This window comes from Orcinus orca, chromosome 4 (assembly GCF_937001465.1).
Source record: "Orcinus orca chromosome 4, mOrcOrc1.1, whole genome shotgun sequence".
Taxonomy (NCBI): Eukaryota; Metazoa; Chordata; class Mammalia; order Artiodactyla; family Delphinidae; genus Orcinus; species Orcinus orca.
In genome coordinates this window covers 3,773,941-3,787,310 of record NC_064562.1, presented here as the reverse complement: position 1 = coordinate 3,787,310, position 13,370 = coordinate 3,773,941, and the positions used below count along the sequence as shown (strand labels likewise).

The following is a 13,370-nucleotide window of genomic DNA, read 5'->3' as shown; positions in this document are numbered from 1 at the left end:
GAGGTAAAATCTATGGCCACTAATAAAAATATTAGCACAAGTTACAGATAATTGGCTTAAAGAAAGAACAAGCTAAAATAATCAGCATATCACAGATGGTAAAAATCCTCGGGGGGCATGAACAGTAGTACATCTGTCTATGTCAGAATTCCGAACTGTCATCAATGAAAAAGTAGCAAATAAGTGATACTAGCTTTCTGAATGTACACATTTACAATCAGGCAATATGCTACCTGGAGATTTTTAAAGAAACTTAAGCACCAAAATGGGTTTTTTTGAAGAATTCACTACCAACTTCCCTAGAGGAGTTGCATGGCCAGAGGAGAGCAATAAAACAGCCCCTCAAATGGACATCACTCCATCACTAGAGCCTCCTGGAACCCACATTGTGGGCTTAGGTGACCTGGCTACAATTCAAGGGCCCCATGGGTTTACAGCATGTTGTAGCCTACCGTTCAACTCTTACATGCCTATATTTTTTAAAGCCATACTTTAGTGTATCTAGTAATAGAATTGAAGGTATATACACATTTGGAATTATTTATAAAAGATGCATATTGACACACAGGCACACGTACATACAATACACACACAGACGTGTACCTACATACATTTATATCTGCAAAATCTCACATGATAGTTAGAAAGCAAAAAATATTGTTCAAATTTAGGATCCAGCTTTAGTAAATTAAACAACAACAAGTAACCACTAAGTGACTTTAAAGCATGCCATCAAGCAGGCACCTACATTTTATAAGGTGATTTCTTTGTAGGAACAGGTCACAGTATGTGGGTATTCAGGCTGAAGAGTCCTTCCATTAGTGTTAGTTCTTCAAGTTTTATTTCCTACTTTGATTTTCACATGACAAGCTTCATAGCAAATTAATTAATAACTATATTTTAGAGATAAGCATTTCAATGACTACACCTGGTACCTCTTTTAGAAACTGAAAAATATATGATTCTAGAAATATAGAAAATCTGAAATCCAACTTTGTAAAAGATTTTTTTTTATAGATCCATAGAAAATGAATGCTTGGTAGGATTTAGATAATATTTTTCAATGTTTTCCAAATTTTCTGCTCTGAAAAATGTGGTTTTAGCATTAGAAGAGTTATTAGGACATCATTTTCTCCTTTACCTTGTCTATATTACTAACTCAAATGCAGGTGGCAATTGGAATAAGTTAGAAGGGTACACACCTACACCTACGGCAACTCAACTGAAATCAACTGGTAACAAAAGAAGTCATCTATCTTAGTATACAAATTAATACAGTAAAAGGAAAACTATAATTTCCCTAAATAACTTATTCTAACGTCTATTTGGAATCAAAAGCATTAGTTTCACCGTTATTATCTAAGATATTAGTAGCATGTATTGCCTAGAAATTTTAAGCATTTTTATCCCTATGGTGACTTAGGGTCTCATTTACATACAGCTCTCAAGTTGCATCTTGCAACGTTGTGTATCCATGGGAAACAAGGTCAAGTCCAAAGGGCACGAAAGAGTAATAGATAGCCTGAAAGCAGAAACAGACGTCTTAGAAGTTGTTTAACACATGTCTCCGTGATATACTGATTTTTAAAGGAAAATATGAATCTACAAATATTAGAGAGAAAAGAGTACCTCATGCTGACGAGGACATCTCCATCCCGAAAAATAAAGAGGAGAATATTTTCCTGGGTTACATCATGAAAATTGGCACTTTTTTCATTTGCAAAAAATAAATCAGGTTTCCACAGACACTTGTACATCGTGGGGTCCACCGTCAGGGCATCTGAGCCCCGGAAATCGCTAGGCAGCTTCAGTCTGGGGTCGTTCCACTTCTGTCTCAGGAAGATGTTGACTCTATAATCCTGGGAAAATTACGTGTGCGTGTGTTTACTGCCATTTTTAAGAATGCGTTCAGCACCAGAATAAAAAGGGTTCAATCGTTAGCAGCACAAATACGTTTGCTCTTCCAACATTAACAAGGAGCACAATAGCTTGGTATAAAAAGCCCCTCGTGTCTTTCTAAGACTCTCTACAGACATCCTCTTAGCGCTTGCGAGTTCAAACGTCATCACAGAACTTTACCAATAATTGCTTTACTGTAATACAAACACCAATTATACCAGGGGGTTAGTGGGTATTGTCAAAAAAGCACAGGAACTGCTAAATACTGCCATTATTCTTTCCCCAAAAGTAGGATACATTTTCATTAAAAATAGATAAGAAGCCAAGAAAAAATATTTCACTTGTATCTTACTAAGTAGCAAACTACAGAAATAATTTATATGTATATAAAGCTACAAGGGGGTTCGGGAGGGAAGGATTGGGAGTTTGGGGTGTGCAGATGGAAGCTGTTTATCCATAGGATGGATAAACAACAAGGTCCTACTGCAGAGCACAGGGAACTACATTCAGTAGCCTGGGATAAACCACCGTGTAAAAGAATTTTTAAAAGAATGTGTATATAAGTATAACTAAATCACTTTGCTGTACAGCAGAAACTAACACAACACTGTAAATCAACTGTACATCAATAAAAATAAAATAAAACTACATATATGTTTAAAACACATACTTGATATATACACTTGAGGAAGAAAAGGAAAAATGATCCTTGCCTACTCATACATGTAAATGATTATACAGAGGTAGTCAAATAACATTTGGATTTTGCCAGATGAGCGTACATGAAAAATGTGTAAACGTTATATTCAACTCCAGTAGGAAAAGGTTGTGAAATCCACTAAACAGCTGATTCTTTTTCTTCAGTTTTTTGCCTATCTCCAAAGTTTTAAATGTAAAACTTTGTAAAAGTTGGATTATATCAAGACATGTATATTCTAAGAATAGATGCACCTGGAAACATTGTTTAATACCTTAATACATTTTATATTTGCCAGTGAAATGAGGTTCTGGCACACATTGGGTTACTGGGGTACATACAGTCCAAAGCAGCACGGTGGCATTATGCTCAGGTTTTTTTATTTTAATTTTATATGCTGAACTCAGAATATGCACCAAAGTGCTCAAGGCATAAATGACACTGGGCCTCAGCATCCTTATTTTCAACCATTCAAAATTCACAAAATACTATCTATCCATGGCCTTTTGACATGATCAAAATGAATCAGATCATCAACTTCAAATCAAAATCCAAATATTTAAATAGGAAGAGATGATAGATTATCTTTCTTTAAATAATAAGACCTAACATATTTATATGAAACATAAATGCGCACCTTTTATTTATGTATAAAATATAAAATAAAGCATAAGCAATGCGCAGTGACTAGGAAAATTTGAGGAATTCACTTTCTCTCTCCTACGATGTTCAGATTCTATAATAGGAATCAGAGGAGGGTAAGGCACATATTGGTAGTAAATATTTCCTGAACTACAGACAGTGAAGTAAGATTTAACTTACCTACACCTAACAGCTAAACTTGATGCTTATAAAAACTGCAACACATATAACACATTGTAAATCCACTGTGCTTCAATTAAATACGTTTGATAAATAAATAAACTTCAACACATAATATAAACTGATTGCTAAAAATCATGCGCAGGTGGTCTTGACGTGTAAAAGTCAAATAAATGAAGAATCACGCAAGCCGGCACTGAGCATAGCTGAGCCACTGGCCGGGAAAACAAAGGCAGCATTTTCCTAATCACACGAACATGGAGTCAAGGAGGACGTGAAGGACACCGAGGACCCTGGAACATGAAGACCTGCACTACACAGCTCCATTAACTTTTTGTCAGATATACACATATCTTACAATTCATAATGGGACTTAAGGGGTTACCTCATACCTGATTGTGACAGCTAAAGAAATTAGCTCAAAACATGTCCGGGACATAGGCCTATCGGCTGGTAAGCCTTCCAGTGGCCACAATGCTGCTTCCTGACCAAAGTTTTTCTCATCCCAGAAAAACACGCATGGCCCCCAACTTGAGAAGAAATACACCAGAGAGCTGATCATTTTCAAATAAAATTCCTAGTATGCTAGCTTCGCGAAAGCACATGGTTGATATACACTTGCCATTACTTTGCGCACTTAACAGTATCCAATCCCAAATTATTTGCTAAAAAGCTTTCCTGTAATGATCGGCCAAAATGACTGGTATTCTAAAATTATATACAGTCAAAGCTATTCTATTACCCTCGTATACCTACTGTTTCTTATCCAGGTAAATCATCAAACACTACATCTTCAAGCTGTGGTATTTGAAATTCATGGTATTATGATAAAATACTGTGTCCTAAGTATTCACGGTATTATGATACGCATTCACGGTATTATGATAAAATACTGTGTCCTAAGGGTCAGATGAGGTTGCCGATGTATCTTTTATAAGCTTATTATTAAAGCTATGGTCCCTTATTTTGGTCAATAACCATGACATGAAAATACTGAAGATGAATTTTTCTTTAATTTTTCATTTGCTTATCCAAATACAACTATAATATCTTTGTAGAGGTATTTACTACGTGCTAGCCATATTTGGCCTAAGTGCCTTACAAAAATATGACTATGTTTGGAAGTTTATACTATGAAAATGGTCTCTTGGTGCTCATAAATGCTTCCTATTACTGGGAAGTACAAGGTAAGCTTATTGTCGTGTTTCCTTTCTGTCTGGCAGCTAGGGAACTGAAAGCTAAACCCTATAGCTAATTGAATTCATGTATAGCTCACATCCTGGTATGACTATCATGGTATGGCTCCTACACATTTAGTACTGTTTCAATTCCTTCATTGTATTTTTGTTATTATTATATACTGTAAATCCTCTCCAGAAACAGGGGGCTGGATAAAAAAATAAATAAGTTGAGACACTGCCATATACTGACAAGACTCTTTCGGTATTATTTGGGCACAACTCCCAAGCAACTTTACCAGGGTGGCTTCTAAAACTGGATGCTTTGTTTTAGCCTAATATTAGGTTTTATTACTTTGAAGAGGGTGAGAAATATGTGTAGAGATAGAAATATTAAGATCTCATTGGTATTCTTTATCTAGACCCAAGCAACTACATTTTGCTTCTTAGTAATTAATTTCTAAAGACATTATATCACTATTTTTTTAATATCAGAAAGATATCTGACAGGAATTAAAGCAACGCTAACCTTTAACTTCAGCATATTCTGCATAATTAAAAAAGAAGCCATCTTACAATGTCTGGGATGGAACTTCAGGAATTAAGCCTGCATTATGTCGCGCTCCCCTCGATATCTCCACACAGGCACACATTCTTTTGGGAGCACTGTTCTACTTCCCACCTATTTCCAAAATGGAATGGTTAACTCATCTAAAACTGTATCACAAAATTATGTTTCTTTTAAAATTTTTATAGCACTTGCAATAGTGTTTTTCCATGTGAAGTCCATTTTTCTAAATTCTTCTTGAAGTCTAATCAATGTTTCCACACCATCCCAGAATATATTCATGTCATTTATCATTTATTAAGTTCAAAGCATTTTAATCAGCTGAAAGCTGATGAAAGCCCTAGATAGTATCAGAGACCTTGACAAAATAAACTGTCTGTGTGAAAAATTACAAAATTACAAATGATACAAGAATGTTTTAATCTACAGTCAGCCCTCTTTTTATTCTATATGTCTGAGACAGGCTGGGACCTGGGACCTGGGACCTTTTGCTGCAGGGCTTGCACCTGGACACACGTTTCCTGCAGTCATAAAGAAACTATAAGGGACTAAAAATAACTGACAACAGCAAATGGAAATGAGGGTGTGGAGCAGTAGGAACTCTCACTGCTGCTGGGAATCAAAATATGACAGCTACTTTGGGAGACAGTTTGTCAGTTTCTTACAAAACTAAACATACTCGTATCATATTGCACTCCTTGGTAAGTACTCAAAAAAGCTGAAAACTATGTCTACACAAAAACCTGCAAATAGGTATTTATTGTAGCTTTAGTTATAACTGCCAGAACTTGGAAGCAACCAAGATGTCCTCCAGCGGGTGATGGATTAATAAACTGTGCTCCATCAGGCAGTGGAATATTATTCGACACTAAAAGGAAATGAGCCGTCAAGCCATGAAAAGACATAAAGGAGCCTTAAATGTATGTGACTAAGTGAGAGAAGCCAATCTGAAAGGGCTGCATACTGTATGATTCCAACTATAATGGCATTCTGGAAAAGGCAAAACTAAGGAGACAGTAAAAAGATCAGTGGTTGCCAGGGGTTAGGGAGAGAGAAGAATGAACAGGCAGAAGACAGTGGTTTTCCAGGGCAGTGAAATTCTTCTGTTTGATACCATAATGGTGGATACATGTCATCATGTGTTTGTCAAAGCCCATCAAATGGACAAGGCCAAGAGCAAACCCTAATCTAAACTCTGTATTTTAGGTGATGATGTGTCCATGTAGAGTCATCGATTGCAACCAAAGGACCACTTTGGTGGAGTAAATCCGTAGTGGAGGAGACTGCACGTCCAGGGGTAAGGGGCCGACAGGAACTCTCTACGCTTTCTGCTCATTTTTGCTGCGAACCTAAAACTATTCTAAAAAATAAAGTCTACTTAAAAAAAGGTAATGCAAAAAATTATGTAAACAAAAGGAAAGGGAATAAATAAAAAGTTAGCCAAAATTTGGAGACAGGCAAGAAGATGGCCCTTTCAATATCACACTAAATGCTATCTAACAAGCCCACCTAAGGGCTGTCTGAGTCTCTAGGAAAATGTAACTTTGTTTGACTTGCCATTTTCTATAGATTAGGGCCCAGACTCTGTACAATTATGTCATTTCAAGAAGATTACTAAATTACAAATGATTTCTGTCAGGTAGACAGACACTCCCAAAGGTATGCCTTTATTGCCCTGTAGAACATTAACAAGTATATCTAATTTAGCAACCTAATTGCAGCATTCTTTCTCTCCAGTCTCCTGAATTCTCCACTGAATCAGCTTTACTCTCTGGCTGGTTCCCTCATTAATGAGTTAAATAAATCACTGACATGTCCTTACAATATTCATGTTTTTAACTTTTTAAAAATTGTGCTTTGTTCTCAAAACGTTAAGTATAGAATTACCATATGATCCAGCAATTCCACTCCTAGGTACATGCCCAGAAGAATTAAAAGCAAGAGACTACAACTGATATTTGTACACCCTTTTCCATAGCAGCATTATTCACAATAATCAAAAGGTGGAAACAATCCAAGTGCCCATCAACTGATGAACAGATAGACAAGTGTGGTATATACATATACACACACCGTGGAATATTATTCAGCCATAAAACGGAATGACATTCTGATACATATTACAACATGAATGAACCTTGAAAACACTACCCCAAAAAATCAAGACTAAGAAAGAGTTTGTCCAATATTCCTACCTAGAGAAGGAATGCAGGGGAAAAAATAACCCTAGGGAGGGTAAGCATTTAAAGGGCTGGCTTTCTCAGAAGTCTGAGAAAAAGAAGAAAGCCCTGAGAATGTGATTTCACCAAACCAGAGTCAAAAGCTTCAAGATGGTCCCCAGCAATAAATGCCACCAGAGGTCAAGTACAGTCAAACTGAATACTTTCAGCAAATGAGGGAGACACTGATGATTTCAGCAAAACACTGTGGCACATAAAAGCAAGATGACAGAGAGTTAGGACGTGAGCAACGTTGCCTATCTAGAAGATGAAGATAATAATGATACACCCACAACACACGCTTTTTACCAGCAATAGATGAGAAAACATAAGTAAAGTATACAAAGTTCATCTGGCTATATTAAGCACTAAGCAAGTATCGATATTTTGTCTCATTATGGATAGTATATATCCTTAATGTTGTTATTCTTTTATAATGTTGGTAATAGAGGTGAATAGGCTTTTTGCCTCAAAAAAAAAAAAAAAATCAAGCCTATACCGTAATTCATTGGGTTTGCTCTGTACTGTGATCGACCTACAGTTATTCTAAACCGTAATCCATTTCTAGGTCACAAATCTTGAAACTGCTTTGAGCATCTCCTGAAATGAACTCTTCTTGCTTTCAGCCGCACGGATGTAAGCTCAATATACCGTAAGCTTTGAGTCTCTACCGTAATCCTTTTTCAAATTTTATTTCTGAGTAGAACTCCAGAGTTGTATTACAATGAGTATCACTGAAAAACTGGACATCAGTTACTTCATTGTATCATTCTTGGTCATTACGTCTTATTAGCGCATTAGGAAAGTGCTTCCAAGATGCTTTTCTATTAGTTATGCAGCTACGTAGTATTATATTCAATACAAGTTGCAGCACGCTGATGCGTCTTTTAAGAGTGTTTAAAAATTTCACAATTTAAATTAATAGCTTTGGCTTAATATTCATTAAAAGATAAAAGGTTATTAATTAGTATGCTTTGGTTCATGCTTTATGGGCATTTCTAAATAATTGCTACTTATTGGCATTTCAAAGGCTCTGTATCTAGATAACTAACTTAGAAACCTATTTATTTTCATTTTCATTTATTCAATCACTATACTTATAGCTCTATCATTTATTTTGCAATAAACAACTTCCCATCAGAAACAGACCTCTTTTATCACTGGGAAATTACTTAATTGTTTTGAAAGAACTTGGTGACAAATACTATCATTATTCATTCCAAATAGCACACTAATAGTCATGATCTGGAAAATGGATGTTCTCCAAGATTTTCAGTACCAATTAACACCCAAATTACACTACTTATTCAAGGCAATAAAACATTTCACAAGAAGGCATTAAAAATGGTTAGTTTCATTAATGATATTTTAATATTAAGAACTGTTCATCTATGTTCTGTTTTGTTGTTAGGATACCTCTTCTGGTTACTTGTAATTTTTACCTAACTCTCACATACGTGATGTTTCCTCATTTGATTTCTTTACATTACGATAAAAAAAAATGGCATTCAAGGAAATAAAGAAAATCAACTCTCATAGCATCCGGCAGCATCATAATTAAAGTTCTGTCAACAGAGCTGTTATAAAGCCTGGTGTGAAAGGGATTTAAATTTGGTCATTAGTGAGGTTAGAAATTTCATGTAAGAACTGCAAGCTACCAAAATGTCAGTAAAAATTCTTAGGTTATGCTTTATCTATTTTTCTCAATATGTGATTTTTAAGAGTTTTTAGTTAAATACTGTTTAATCACACCCTATGAATATTTAAATTTTTCTAGACCTATGTCAACATTCCACTTTTATTAGGGGTGCCTGCTAGGTGATACAATGCGACCACCCTAAACTATAAACTACATGAGTTGCAGTCTGCTGGACTGGATATCTAGCAAGTGCCCAATATATTTCTGTTAAAGACAGAAGGGAAGAAATAATTTCTATGACATTTTGACAGGTTAGGATATTTGGATAGCACTGTTTACACCATTAATTTAATTTTTCTGTACCAGCTGATAATGACAACTTTTGGAAGGAGAAGATAAAACTGGGACATTTCTCATCCTTCCTTCTTGTCTAAGACAGTTGACCCTCGTACAGCGCAGGGTTAGTAGTGCCGACCTGCCATTCAGTCAAAAGTCCGCGTGTAACTTTATTGTGTGCCCTTCTGTATCTATGGGTTCAACCAACTGCTGTAGATCGTGTAATACTGTAGGACGTATATGGTACTATAGTGACAAAAATCTGTATAAAGTGGACCCATGCAGTTCAAAAACGTGTTGTTCAAGGGTCAGCTGTACAGTCCTCTTACTTATGATGTCTGATCACCAGTGCTTCTGAATAATATAGCTAAGAGAAATAGGATACAGAGTAACTTAGTAAACTTAGTAAACTAGTAAACTTGTCTTAGTAAACTAAGACAAGTTGTAAGGAAAGAAATTTAAAGTTACATATAGAAGAAAATACATAAAATCCAATTGTTTTAAAACAACAAAGATAAGTAAGTGCCAAGAACTAGAATTAAGCTCTTTTAGCTGATCCCAAATATGATTTTCTTCTTGAAAAGGTCATGCAGCACAAAGGCATAGAAAGCTTGGCAGGATCATGGATCGTAATGCGACAATCATTCAATATAATTACAAAGCGTGTCTACACCAAAGAAAATGGATTGTATAATCAGGCTTTTATTTCCATGAAAGAGTTCTTACGTACTTCCGATGAGGCAAAGTGTCTGTGTACAGATCGTTACAATAAACCTAATACCTAATTTTCCCCACAAGTGCAACAGTTCACATTTTCAATTCTAAAAACCAACTGATGTAAGCCAGAGGTTGGAACTCAATGGAAAAATCAACAAATATTTTCAGTATAACCATAGAGCAGACGCCACCTCGCCTCTGACAAACCACTCTTTTGTTTTGAAGGTCTTATCTCAGGAGTCACCAGCAGTAGCATATAAACTGATACAAGTGACTGCTGTACCAACTTCAAGTGAGGATGATTACATTTATTTGATGATTTGGGTAATGCTGCTATTAAGTCAGTAAATATCACTTACAGCATTAACAACGATGTCTTACAGAAATGGAAGGTAGCAGAATGCCAACGAACACACCGACATGAGAAATAGGAACCATGAAGCTCAAAAATGAGATTGTGAAACCAGCTGAAGGAGCACATACATAACCGTGGAGGTTAGAAGGGCTTAAGGAGTATAATATGGCTGTGACGTTGTTTCTTCCACTACACAGTTACAGTTTGTGAACAAACGTGAGATTGATTTTAGTTTAGCGAGTTAGCCTCTGAATTATGTCCCTGCCACTCTCTCACTTCGTCCCAGCTTACCCTTATACGCTACCAAATGTAAAATCCATAGCTAGTGGGAAGCAGCTGCATAGCACAGGGAGATCAGCTCGGTGCTTTGTGACCACCTAGAGGGGTGGGATAGGGAGGGTGGGAGGGAGACACAAGAGGGAGGAGATATGGGGATATATGTATATCTATAGCTGATTCACTTTGTTATAAAGCAGAAACCAACACACCACTGTAAAGCAATTATACTCCAATAAAGGTGTTAAAAAAAAATAGCCTCAGAATTAGAAGACAAGTAAGTAGGAAGGCATGTTTTCCAAACAGAATTGGCTAAAATGTCCTTACAGCAGTGTTAATGTGTACCACCTCGATGGCTTCTTTGTTTGGTAATGAACTTTATACACTGGAGGAAAGGGCTGCCCTCCTCCTTCAGAAGTTGCCCCACCTCTGTCTGCAGTTCCTCACGCTACGCCCATCCCAAGCTCTGTGTTCTACATTATGTTTTCTGGAGTAAGCAACTGCCGGTTAAAGTAGAAAGATCTGAGCTGCAGAGGAAAGCTCTGGGCAACACTGAAGCTTCCAAATTTTAGGGCTTCCTTTATTTCAGCAGATCTTTATAGGGGAAATTTCCAGGGGGCTATTCATAAACAAAACCACAACTGTACAGTGAAGCTGCTAACAAACATAAATGGTTCATTTTCTTTAGGATGAGATTCTATCCTGATAGTGCGTTAATTTGCAAATGCATGACAATCAAAGAGTGAACCACTCCTAAGAGTTACTATGCCATGCAAAACACCGTTGCTTTATTTCTATAGTTTTTTCACTCTTTTTAGGGTGTAACACATCAAGTACACAACAGATTCCAGCACAAGCCTGTCTGATATCACAACTTACACACTATTCATCATACTGTTTCTATGAACATATATCTTATATTTAGACAAATCTAAGGCTCTCTGCTTTTCCAAACTCTTTTTTTTGGAGGCGTCTTTTTGTTTGTTTTGTTTTTAAGAAATATGCTGTCTGGCTATTTTCAAAAAGACAAGAGATCTAACACAACATTGTAAATCAACTATACTTCAATAAAATTTTTTTAAAAGACAAGAGATAAATTCTGGTTAGAATGTAGAGAAAGGGGAACAATTGTACACTATTAGTGGGAATGCAAACTGGTACAGCTGCTATGGAAAACAGTATGGAGAGTCCTCAGGAAATTAAAAATAGAACTACCATATCCAGCAATCCCATCTCTGGGCCTATACCCAAAGGAAACAAGATATCTAGAAGCGATGCGTGTATTTCCATGTTCACTACAGCATTATTTACAATAGCCAAGGCATGGAAACAACCTAAGTGCCCACCAATGGAGGAATGAATGAGGAAAATTTGGTATATATATACATATATCGTGGAATATCACTGAGTCTTAAAAAAGAAGGAAATACTGTCATTTACAATAATATGGATGAACCTGGAGACCATTATGCTACGTAAAATAAGCCAGACAGAGAAGGACAATTACTCCGTGGTATCACTTATATGTCGAGTCTTAAAACAACGTTGAATTCATAGAATCAGAGAGTAGGAGAGTGATGGCCAGGAATTTCAGGGTATGGGAAATAGGGAGAGGTTGGTAAAACGTGCAAACTTTAGGTTGTGAGATGAATAAGGTCTGAGGATCTAATGTGTAACATGGTGACTGTAGTCGATAACACAATTGTGTAATTGAAATTTGGTAAAGGAATAGAACTTAAATGTTCTCATCAAAAAAAAAAGAGATAAATTGTGGATATGCTAATTAAGTTGATGGGGGAAATCCTTTCACAATATAGAGGCATATCAAATCATCACATACACTTTAAATTTCTTACGATTTCATCTGTCAGTTATACCTCAATGAAGCTGAAAAAAAATAAGCCCACCCTGGGTGATTGGAAGGAAAAAGAAAGAAATAACTGCTCTCCACACGTGGACCCTCTTAGTTAACCTGCTGAGTCATCACTATTATTTCTGACTGGTGTCTATAACAAGTAATGAAGAGCAAGCTTGTCTTAGGTAACACTTTTTTCCCTTAGAAGACATCCTAATGTTATCTCTATATCGAGAGTAGCTTGTACCTTTCCTAACTCTTAAGCAACCAGGTATTAGGGCATCTGTTTTTGGAAAGACTGAGCAAATCTATAAAATATGACAGGCTTAAAACACACATCTATAAAACTCTGCCTTATAGGTATGCATGAAATAAACACTGCAAAAGCAAAAAATAATACTTATGATAAAACGGAACATTTAAGTCTATTTGATGAGTATGGTTCCAATTCTGAACCTTTAGGCTGTATCTTCACAACACAAAGGGAAAGCCAGGTTATCTCATCAAAAGAAACAGTAAATATAAATAATTTGGTTCCTCTGCATAAAGGTCTCTAAAACTAACCCTCTACTATTATAACATTATTTGCTTTTTTTTTTTTTTTTTTGCGGTACGTGGGCCTCTGACTATTGTGGCCTCTCCCATAGTGGAGCAACAGGCTCCGGACGCGCAGGCTCAGCGGCCATGGCTCACGGGCCCAGCCGCTCCGCGGCATGTGGGATCTTCCCGGACCAGGGCACGAACCCGCGTCCCCTGCATCGGCAGGCGGCCTCCCAACCACGGCGCCACCAGGGAAGCCCTGCTCTGTT

At 36.6% G+C, this 13,370-nt stretch overlaps 1 protein-coding gene across 3 annotated transcripts in view; it reads right to left on the bottom strand.

Annotated features, from left to right (window-relative positions):
- Window positions 1–13,370, bottom strand: part of GLRB (glycine receptor beta) — a 67,862-nt gene that overhangs the window by 22,266 nt on the left and 32,226 nt on the right. For all 3 annotated transcript variants that reach the window (XM_004266171.3, XM_033421560.2, XM_049709034.1), the window contains exons 5-6: window positions 1,630–1,859; window positions 1,440–1,522 (exon numbers count right to left, since the gene is read on the bottom strand). In XM_004266171.3, the coding sequence (XP_004266219.1) occupies window positions 1,440–1,522; window positions 1,630–1,859 (313 nt within the window). The remainder of the gene's footprint in view (window positions 1–1,439; window positions 1,523–1,629; window positions 1,860–13,370) is intronic.